An 11,400-nucleotide genomic window follows, 5' to 3' on the forward strand; every position below is an offset into this window, starting at 1 on the left:
ACAAGTCTGATGGTTAGGACAAGGATCCAACTTTGATCTGACTTCAATGATATTCAATGGGCTGAAGTAGGATAAAAGTCGGACCAAAGTAGTGCAGGAACTTTTTTTTAACTTGGACCGACTTGTGTTGGACCAGTTAAGACGGCTCCCATAGGGAACCATTGATTTTCATATGTCATGCGACATTAGCTCCTAATGTCGGAGTGTTTGTCATACAAGTGTGAACCCAGCCTAAAACTGGATAGTGCAAAATGTGGTGCAGCTGTGAACGGTAGCCAATCAGCTTCTAACTTCAGCTTTTTCAATTAAGCCTTCTAAAAAAAATGGAAGCGAGTTGGATTCTGTGCAGAGTTGCACCAAATGTTTCACTCTCCAATTTAAATTTTGTAAAAGTATGTCAGTCCTAAAGAGTCCCCTTGTCATTTGCAATGCCCTTAAAGTCTCAATTTAGCTTAAAAACAAAAATCAAAAATCAGCATAAGGGGCATTACTTTGCTTTAATTTGATATGTCCCTTGTGCTACCATCTTTTCCTTCAGATGAAATCTTCCTCCTCTGATGGCCCCTCCAGGTTATGATATCAGGTATACAGCTAAGGGACTGTCACAGGCCCTCATCAAGAGACCCCAACTATGTCCTCTCTTTCCGTCCAGCTACTCCTTTCATTGAAACTGTTTACATATGTAAACATTTAACAACAAACCAGTATGTTCATCTTTCTGTTGCTCCAACCCCTAAAATATCAAGTTGGCATACAGGGCTGGAATGACGGATTAAGGAAAGGAATGCAAGCCTTTGAATGCAAGCCTTTAAAATGTAGGCCTTCTCTCAAAACGGGTCCTGGGTGTAGATCGGGTATATTGCAAATGGAGCCAATTGTCCTTGTTTTCTTGCTCCTCTTTGTTCATAAGAGGTTCTTTTGGTCTATCCCTTTCATTGTCTAATAAATTCCAGACATAGATGTATCGCCAGACTCTGACCACGTAGAAGATCTTGTTGAAGGTCGTCTGATGTATGGTGCTGCTAGATTTGGACACAGTCTTGTGTGAACCAGTAGCTCGGCTAGGTTACTTCTGAATTTTTCTCCAATAAAAACATAGAGCACAGGGTTTAAGCAGCTGTGAAGGAAGCAGAACCCTGATGTAATGGACAATGCAATATCAATGTTTTTTTCAAAGCTACAGTTACCTTCAAAGCTTCCCAGCATGCTCAGTGTGTCTAGGAGCGCTGTAACATTATATGGTGTCCAGCATAAGAAGAAAGCCGCCACAATAGCAATGATCAGTCTGAGTGCTTTATGTTTCTTAAACCCTTTGGATCTAAGCAGGGTAACAACAATATGCGAATAACAGTACAGCATACCAGAAAAGGGTATCAAGAAGCCACAGAAGTGATACACAAATGCCAGGGATGCTTTCCAGGTCTTGGATGTAGATGGGGGAAAATATGGCCCACACTCAGTCGTAAAAGTACGGGACTCATAGTTAACAGAGTAATACATGGCATCAGGGATACAAAATGCAATGCAGATGCACCAAACCGCTAAACAACTCCAATGAACGTAGTGCAGTCTCTGCTTCTTGTAGATCTGGACAGCAAACACAATTGAGATATAGCGATCAAGGCTGATACAGAGAAGTAGAAAGGTGCTAGCATAGAAGTTGATTTTAAAGACAGAGGCCACAATTTTACAAAAGGCTTCACCAAAAATCCAACCATAAGTTGCCTGTACTGCCCAGAATGGTAGAGTGATAGTCAGTAAGATGTCAGCAACAGCCAGGTGTAAAATGAACATGTCCGTACTCTGTATTTTCTGATTACGCTGTGTCAGCGTGACCACGATAACGAGACCATTCCCCAGCAATCCAAGGATGAACAAGATGGAGTAAAACATTGGCACAAAATGTCTGTCGAAGACCTTGCTCTCCTCTTGTTTACAGGGAGCGACATCTTGACTGTCAGAGTATGATGCCCATGTTGGAAACGTAATGTTCCCAAGGTCAGTCTGAGAATCAACAAAATGGAACAGAGTAAGTAAATTACATTATAACAAACAGATCAGTCTTGACAAAACTTGAGGGGTACACATCATAAATCCTATTTTGCAAAGATATAAAGCAAAACTAAATTCATGAAATAAAAAATTGCTAGGAGGAAGAGACATGCAGATGAGACATTGTGTATACACTGCACAGTGCATGCCATGGGGAGAGTAGAACCCATGTCAGTGACAGAAGCACAGGTTACATCATCATTGACTACCCAATGGCCAAAGAGGAGTGTTGCGGGACACTGAAGAAGCAGTAGATAAGAAAGCAATTGACTGCAGATCATGACCATCCAACACTGGAGCTTTAAAGTAATTGTAAATATTTTTTTTTTCTTTAACAACAAACATGTCATACTTACCTGCTCCGTGCAATTGTTTTGCACATAGCAACCTTGATCCTCCTCTTTTCAGATCCCCCGCTGGTGCTCCTGGTTCCTCCACCCTTGCTGAATGCCCCTATAGCAAGCCATTTGTGTGGTCTCGATCCCATGCTGGGCTCGGTGTGTCTATTGACACACACAGCACGGCTCAGCCCTGCCCCCTTGCTCACTGGCTATGACCGACAGCAGCAGAAGCCAATTGCTACCGCTGCTGCCTCCCTGTCCAGTGAGGAGAGAGAGAACAGAGAGCCGCTGCTCTCGGGTATAACCCTGGATCGATATCAGGCTCAGGTAAGTATAAGGGGGGTGATTAACCCAGCAGATTTTTTTACCTTAAAGTAGAAGTTCACCCAAAACCTCACTCAAAACTAGCAGCCACATTCTAAAACAAATCTATCTAGCCCTGTAAAGAAGAAATTTCTATACTTACTTTCTGAAGCCAATCTGGTCTAGTCTCTTGCAGCAGATGCTGTGTGCAGGAGATAACCGACAAAGACTGGGATGTGATGTCACCCATAGAGTTACTATGGGGCTTCCGTTGTCGGCTGCACACGCCTATGCACTGAAGCCACCACTGACAGCTCAGCGTGGGACCGGAGCGGCTGCAGTAAAATTATGAAAAAAAAAAAAACTTTTGTACAGAATTAGATTTAGAATGTGGCTGCGAGTAGGTTTAGCATCATAAAAAAAATGAGAAAAAGGGATATGAGCTCTATTCGGACTTTAGCGGCACAGTAAACAATGGAAATACATAAAAATATACATATGTTTAATAGAAAAAGAGGAAACACATAAATTAAATAAGATACAAGGACAATACAAAAATTAAAAATCATACATATGAGTACATATTATATGATGAGAACCCGAATGTTTTGCCGTCGGGCTTCCCCAGGATGCAATTCAGGAAACAATAAGTGCAGAAGCAAAAAAAAGGATCTCACTTGCAAGTTCAATTCTTAGTTAGCCTGTTGCTAACGCAGATATCCAATGTAGGGAAAAGATTAGCTACGCAGAGAAGGTGCAGTGCTGGCAAAGCGAAAATCGGGGGAATAGACGATACTTCAGAGATCGCATAGGAAAAAATGGATACAAAAAAGTGTCCTCAACACGCCCATATACAGGGAGTCAAAAAGATTCTTCAGAGTAAACAGTATATTAGTAAACTGGGATACATAAATCCAAAGGGATATGCTGTACAAGCCCCCAAATTAGTAATTCATGATAAATTCATAGACTGAATAAATTCGAAATATTCCCCAGGAGAGAGCAAAAAGTACTTTCTCTGCATAGCTAATCTTTTTCCTACATTGGATATCTGCGTTAGCCACAGGCTAACTAAGAATCGAACTTGCAAGTGAGATCCCTTTCTTGCTTCTGCAATTATTGTTTGCAGATGGCGAAACGCGTTGATGCATTTGGGTTCTCATCATATAATATGTACCAATTTTAATTGTTGTATTGTCCTTGTATCTTATTTCATGTACGTGTTTCCTCTTTTTTTCTATTAAACATATGTATATTTTTTATGTATTTCTATTGTTTATTGTCCTGCTAAAGTCCGAATACTCCTTTTTCTCCTATTTTTTTATCATATGTTTCACGGATGTTGGTAATGTGAGTGCTGTTCTTCTATTTCTAGGTTTAGCATCAGTTAGATTTTGGGTGGCCTATTTTAATGCATTAAAAAAAAACACTCATTGAAAAACACTTTAAATGTTTCTAACAGATTGTCAATGTATCAAATAGTGGTAGCTAGGCACATGGAAAGATTTCCTATCATCTGCACTGCACCTACTGACAGTTTTGATTTTAAAGTGGTATTAAACCCAAAAGCAAGCATTTATTATATTGCAGCTTACCAATTCTTCGATATGATGGCTGCAATAGTTTCCGCTTTTATTTCCGGCTGACTTTTTCCCTTCGGGAAAACCGGTCGTGGAAAAAAAACGGGGAAAAAAAACGCGCATTCTCAGAATCAAATATGGGAAACAAAAAAGGGAAGCGCCACCCAAGTGCAATATGTCAGATACTATGTTTACTCTCAAAAGAAATGCACTTACAATACACAATTACAAATCAGGCTCATCAGGGTCTCATGATGTGCGGTGCGATCCGGTCTCTAGATCAACGGATCTGCAGGCAGGGAGAGAAATCCATCCTGTGGCCACCAGGAAACAGCCAGGTTCAGCGTGGAGGCGCAGAGGTTGACGTTACCAGAGGGCTGGACCAGGGAGAGCGCCGGAAGGAAGGTGAGACTAGAAACAACAGGCTTTGAGAGCTTTTGGCCAGATAAACCGGCCATGAGCATGCTCCATCGCAGTTTCCCCGATGAGAAAACTGCTGGAGAAAAAAAGGAGAACCAGCTTTCCTTTTTCCCGTTGGGATTCCCGGCTGACTTTTTCCCGTCGGGAAAACCGATTGTGTGCTTTTCACACGACTGGGGGAAAAAACGCGCATTCTCAGAATGAAGTATGAGACGGGAGTGCTCGTTCTGGTAAAACTAGAATTCGTAATGGAGATGGCACATTCATCACGCTGTAACGGACTGAAAAGCACAAGGCTGAAAAACATGAATCATCTCTCACCAAACTTTTACTAACACGAGGATCAGCAAAAGCAGCCCAAAGGGTGGCGCCGTTAGAATGGAACTTCTCCTTTATAGTCCCGTTGCAGGTGGTGTATGTTACCGAGCTTTGGACGGGCGGTATTTGGCCTGAACATGTGTATGCATGCAAGGCAGGCTTGAGAGGAATACCATCGGGAAAAAACGGTTTTTTTTCCTGCAGAGAAAAACGGTTGTGTGTACGAGGCATAAGATCTAAATCTCATTGTATTTATAAAGAGGCATCCAGGCAGACCCATATCTCCTAAAAGGTCACACAAGTGTTTATTTACTCTTGTTGTAAGCACTTTCAGAAGTTTAACCTCTAAAATACGCACATACAGATCGGCATTGTGGGTCTGTGTGTATCTCTCTAATGAGATGCAATTCGTTTTTTGATAGATGTAAGCACATGAATAACCTTCTGGAAACCTTAGGGACCTTCTGTGGTGCTACTTATTATTTTTTAAAGCCAATATTTAAAGGCTATCTCCACCTTCAGCAACATGTTATACCTGTATTTAGGGTGTAACATGCGACATGTTACTAAGCACCGCAACCCTCGCCCCCCTGAGCCCTCCTTCCCCGTGACAGCAGAAGGGGGTTCTTCTCCCTCACAACCACTGCCACATTTACCATTGGCGCGACTGTGGGAGGCTCCAATCACACAGTAGCATCATTCACAGATCTCTAACAAATCCTGTCTGCCACCACGGTGGTCAATGACCTCTTAGTCTACTGACACTTCCTACAGCTCAATAACTGAAAGGTTGTACCTGGAAGTGTCTTCAGAGACCTGACATTGTATTCACTGATCACCGATGCACGCCCATGTGTAAAAAAAAAAGATAAATTCAAATTTTTTTACCTGCAAAAATGTGCTCTTATTTTTTTGTTTAATGTGAACTTTGCCCTTAGGCTTCATTCCCACTTGTGCGACTTGTCATGCAACTTTGGACACTAAAGACATGTTTTTGGACATGTTTTTCAATCGCAACTCTTCAAATATGTGGGACCAAGTTGCAGCAACTTTTAAAGGGTTCCTGCACTGTTTTGGTTTGATTTTATGCAGCGAGAATACCATTGATGGCAAGGTAAACCAACAAAAGTTGCATGAAAGTCGCACATGAATGTTATACATGTGACAGTTGTCCATTATCATTGATCACAGCCAAAGTCGCATCCATCCAAAGTTGCACTCCATGGTTGGCTGACTTTGGAGTCATAAAAGTGTGAATGGAGCCTTAAAGCCCTGTGAGGAAGTTTAGTCCAGCTTTCTATTCTAAGAAAGCAAGAACAAAAATGAGAATAGAAACTGGAATCTTTGTGAGTGTTTTTTTTCCTGCTATCTGTCTTCCTGTTCTGGTGACCCCCATTCCCCTAATTTCTGGTGTTTCAAAGATGAAAGAGTTGAGAGAAATCTCCCCCAATGAAAATGCATGCAACAATAAAAGTGACAGAGACTCTAACTTTTCCCTACTATTTCCCAAATAAAAAATGTGATTGGATTTGGGTTTTAACCAATAGAAGTTAACTATTGGAGTTAACAACAATTAAAATTGGAGCCAGAAAATGTTAAAAAAATAATTAAAAAAGTTGGCCGTTAGCCAGGCATTTGATGAATTTCAGTTCATTGCTTCATTTACACACACTATAATATATATATATATATATATATATATATATATATATATATATATATATATATATATATATATATATATATATATATATATATATATATATATAACGGAAAAAAAAACATTCATGGATCCTTTTTTTTTCTTTTTTAAAGTACTCAGGAAAAGTAGAAGGTACACTTCACTCTCACACTCCACACAATATTTACTCACCTTTTAATTTGTTCTGTGCTGCCCTGTTCAGCTGCTGGAAACTAAGTGAATTACCCGCCAATTTTGGGTATAATTAAGCATATGACTCCCTCCCCTTCTCTCATTTGGTAAAACTTGTGATTGGACAGGAGTTCATAGCTGATCCGATTCCCAGCAACTGAATGGGGCAGTACGGAAGTGAGGAAAGATGAAAATATGCTACTGGGGTAGGGGGGTAAACATTTTTACTTTGCCCGTATGGGCAAGGGAAGGGTTCACTCAATGAAATACATAATATTGTGATGGACAAAGGGATTATCTGTTTACTTTTTTTATTTGCTAAATTACGGTATAATTCAGATTGTCAGACCCAGAAAAAAAAGTATAATGCCGCGTACACACGATCGGAAATTCCGACAAGAAAACCGTGGATTTTTTCTGACGGATTGTTGGCTCAAACTTGTGTTGCATACACACGGTCACTCAAATCTTGTCAGGAATTCCGACCGTCAAGAACACGGTGATGTACAAGACGTACGACGAGCCGAGATCAATGAAGTTCAATAGGCAGTTCGGCTCTTCTGCTTGATTCTGAGCATGCGTGCTTTTATGCGCATTGGAATTGCATACAGATGAGCGGATTTCCCAATAGGAACTTTTTCCGTCGGAAAAATAAAGAACCTGCTCTTAATCTTTTGTTGGCAGAAATTCCGACAGCAAAAGTCAGATGGAGCATACACACGGTCAGAATTTCCATACAAAAGCTCACATCCAACTTTTCTTGTCGGAATTTCTGATCATGTGTATGCAGCATAACAGTCCAACAACAATCCTGGAGTTGGGGGCTATAACAGATCAACATGTTGTTTTAAGCCATCATTGCCTGCCGTCCTCTTTGGAATGTCATCTAATGCAAATTTCTCAGCCAATTAAAATTTCAACCCAAAGTCCTTCATAAGAGCAGGTACTATAAAGTGCCTTGTATTGCCTTTGTTAACATTTTTAAGTGCATCCTGTGAAAGTGGTTTGATTTAAGGTCTAACGCTGGCCATGCATAGAATTTCAAAAACTAAAATTTTTAGGAAAAGTCTTAGAAAAATTCTCAGAGAATTAGCTTTTTGTTCGAAAGATCTCATTTAATATTAAACATTTGATTTTGTAATGAATGGACTTTGTCAAAAGAAATTTTGGGGCCCCTTACACAGCTTTAGGTCTGGGGCCCCCAACCATCATCCCCCCCTGGTCTGACCAACAACAATCCCCCCCACCCACTGGTCAACCCCACCAAACCCTCCCACTGGTCAGGTGTGTACAAATGTTGTAGCCACAGCAGGAATTAAACACCCTGTCACACTTAAAGGGGTTGTAAAGGTATTTTTATTTCCCCCTAAATAGCTTCCTTTACCTTAGTGCAGTCCTCCTTCACTTACATCATCCTTCGATTTTGCTTTTAAATGTTTTTATTTCTTCTGAGAATTCCTTACTTCCTGTTCTTCTGTCTGTAACTCCACACAGTAATGCGATTCTTTCTCCCTGGTGTGGAGAAAGCCTCTTGAGGAGGGAGGGGGCGAGCAGGCAAGTCAGGACACTCTCTATGTTGCAGATAGAGAAAGGAGCTGTGTGTTAGTGGGCGTCCTGACACTCCTGCTTGCCCCCTCCCCCCTCAAGAGGCTTTCTCCACACCAGGGAGAAAGCCTTGCATTACGGTGTGGAGTTACAGACAGAAGAACCGGAAGTGAGGATTTCTCAACAGAAATAAGGACATTTAAAAGCAAAATGGAAGGATGAGGTAAGTGAAGGAGGACTGCACTCCTTCCAGGTAAAGGAAGCTATTTAGGGAAAAAGAAAGTTACCTATACCACCCATTTAACAGGTGTAGCACTTGCCAAACGTGACCCATTCAAGTGAATAGGGTCACTCTACAAATGCCCTGCAACTGTGTGCAATTCTGGAATTCAGCACAAACTTGTCGGGACGTAGGTACAGGGAGAGTCTTATGGGACCCCCTGCAGTCCTGGTTGGGGCTTGGGCCCCCTATATCTATATTGGCTGCCCACCCCTGATGGCTGCCCTGGAAACCCTTACAATAATCTTCAGGTCTCAGGCAACCCCCAAATGCATTGGAGGTCACTGCGGTGGTCACAATGCCATCCTTACAGACCGATGATTGCTGTCACACTTCTGACTCTGCCAAATAGTTTTGCCCTTGGACCTAAGCAAGCACTATTAGATGGGAGGTCAGTCACAGCTCAAGGAATCCCTGGCAACCCTGATTAGAATTGGCTTATTCAGAGCTACGCACAGTTGTATAAAACTATCGGCATAATGGTGATCCTCAAAAAACATTTCACGTGGTAGCAAGCAAGAAACACCTTCTAATAAACAACAAAGATTACATCAAGATTACATCAAGGACATGTAAAAGTTTGACAGAACAGGAGAGAATTACGATGTGTGTAAAACCAAGTATCCTCGTAAAAAAGTGACAAGACACTAATAAATTCAACAAGAAAAATTAGACCCTTAAAAAACTGACCAAAAATAGGGATACCCCCTTTGCAACGACAATGGCATGGGAACTCTAGTGCAGTGATCCATTTCTGTCAGTTGTCATCATTTATCCAAAAATTGAACATCAGTTTTGTCTGCACCGAACCTTTAAGAAACCCTTATATTTTTTCACAATGTTTCAAGAAAAAGTATTAATAAAAAATAAATTATATATATATATATATATATATATATACACATACATATACACACATACACACACTCTCACACACACGCAGATATGAATACATTATAAGTACTAGACAATAAATACACACACACACATACATATATATATATATATATATATATATATATATATATATATATATATATATATATATATATATATATATATATAAAAACCACATTCCAGTATGAAAGTTTGAAATTAAAGAAATCAATAAAAGAAATACAAGATATTTACATTTTCCACTTACCGTATAAGACTCATACATGATGAGCATAACTCAGTGTTGTAGTTTATCTCAACTCTAATGTGGTTTAAGAGTGGAAGTGAGAGTAGGATTAGTACAATGCTAGAATAATCATGTGACTGGTGGTTCTAAAGGGTGTACCTCTCTGTTCTTTTGTCCATTATATGGTAACTGATTGTGCTTGCTATCATGCCTTGCTTCGCACTATTTATTACCAGCCTGGTCCCAAAGAGCAAAAACAGACAATCCAAACTAAGATTACATACACACAGGTGGATTTTATTTACTTATTTATTTTTTATTGCCGATTCATTATTCTTTCCCTGAAAGATTAGTAGAAATTAAGCCAGAATATTGCCAGAAGCTTAGTGCTCCAAAAGTTTACATTTCCAAGTACAGTGGAACCTTAGTTTAAGAGTATCTTGGTTTGAGGGCATTTTGATTTGCGAGCACCTCTTTATTTTTTTTAATTCTGATTTGCGAGTGTTGACTCGCAAGGCGAGCAGAATTCAAGCTAAATAGGCCTGCAGTACCTCATTTGGCCTGAGGTACGGGGGCGCAGAAGCCAAGCAGAGCTGAAAATAGGCCTGCAGTACCTCATTTGGCCTGAGGTACGGGGGCGCCGGAGCCAAGAAAAGCCAAACATTGGCCTGCAGTACCTTATTTGGCCTGAGGTATGGGGGCACAGGAAACAAGCCGAAACATGTCCTTGGACCTAATCGGTGCTCTCTGGCGCCCCCCACATCTGGCCGCATTCGGTATTGCATCCCATTAAAGTCAATGCGGAACAAATTATTTAAGTTTCCATTGACTTCAATGGGAAAACTCGCTTTGATATGAAAGTACTTTGGATCACAAGCATTCTCATGGAACGTATTATGCTCGTAATCCAAAATTCAACTGTATTACTGTTTGCAGGGCTTTGGTCCTACAGCAGTGTTTCTTAACTCTTGTCCTCAGGACCCACTAACAGGCCAGGTTTGCACGATAACTGAAATAGATCACAGGTGATATCATTTGCTGTTCAGTGATTGCAGTATTCTAGTCTGAACCTCCTCAAGGTAATATTTAAAATCTGGCCTGCTAGTGGGTCCTGAGGACAGGAGTTGAGAACCGCTGTCCTACAGGGTAATTAGAAGTACATCTCTGGGTGAGGGCAGCAGTGCCCATAGGGTGTGCGAACGTTCCCCTGCCTTAAGCCTTACAATTACAAGTCCAAAATCCACAAAGTGAAAGAGCAGCTTCCAGTGTAATAGATATCACACTAATGGTGTCATTCATTGACTGTTGCTTCCCTTTAAATTTATTGTGAATAGGTATTTTTGTTGTTCCTCTTTCCAACTCCTATTGCAAATATAGACTCTGAACTTCTCTCTTATGCATATTTCCCGGTAGTATACTCTCTGCACTCCTCTCTTACCCATACTACATGCTGTCATACTCTTGTGCTCCTCTCCTACACATAGGGTTTGGTTAATCAAAGGCAAATAGATTGTTCACTTTTCAAGGTAATGTTCCCTTTGCAAACTGAATCTTCATGAATTCAC

At 40.7% G+C, this 11,400-nt stretch overlaps 1 protein-coding gene across 1 annotated transcript; it reads right to left on the reverse strand.

Annotated features, from left to right (window-relative positions):
* Nucleotides 1–98: 98 nt before the first annotated feature.
* Nucleotides 99–9,923, reverse strand: LOC120916487 (C-X-C chemokine receptor type 3-like). Its single transcript, XM_040327472.1, has 2 exons — nucleotides 9,857–9,923; nucleotides 99–2,004 (listed from the first exon to the last, which is right to left on the reverse strand). Exons 1-2 carry the CDS (start codon nucleotides 9,881–9,883, stop codon nucleotides 940–942), a joined length of 1,092 nt encoding a protein of 363 aa, XP_040183406.1. The 5' UTR covers nucleotides 9,884–9,923; the 3' UTR covers nucleotides 99–939.
* Nucleotides 9,924–11,400: the final 1,477 nt, after the last annotated feature.

Source organism: Rana temporaria, chromosome 10 (genome assembly GCF_905171775.1).
Source record: "Rana temporaria chromosome 10, aRanTem1.1, whole genome shotgun sequence".
In the NCBI taxonomy this organism is placed as follows: domain Eukaryota; kingdom Metazoa; phylum Chordata; class Amphibia; order Anura; family Ranidae; genus Rana; species Rana temporaria.

What these genes read in the sequence shown, in the direction of transcription:
- LOC120916487 (XM_040327472.1), bottom strand. Translation starts at nt 9,883, where the DNA reads ATGCTCATCATGTATGAGTCTTATACG. An exon ending in TCATGTATGAGTCTTATACG is followed by an intron (nt 2,005 to 9,856) that starts GTAAGTGGAAAA and finishes GTTGATTCTCAG; the next exon opens with ACTGACCTTGGGAACATTAC.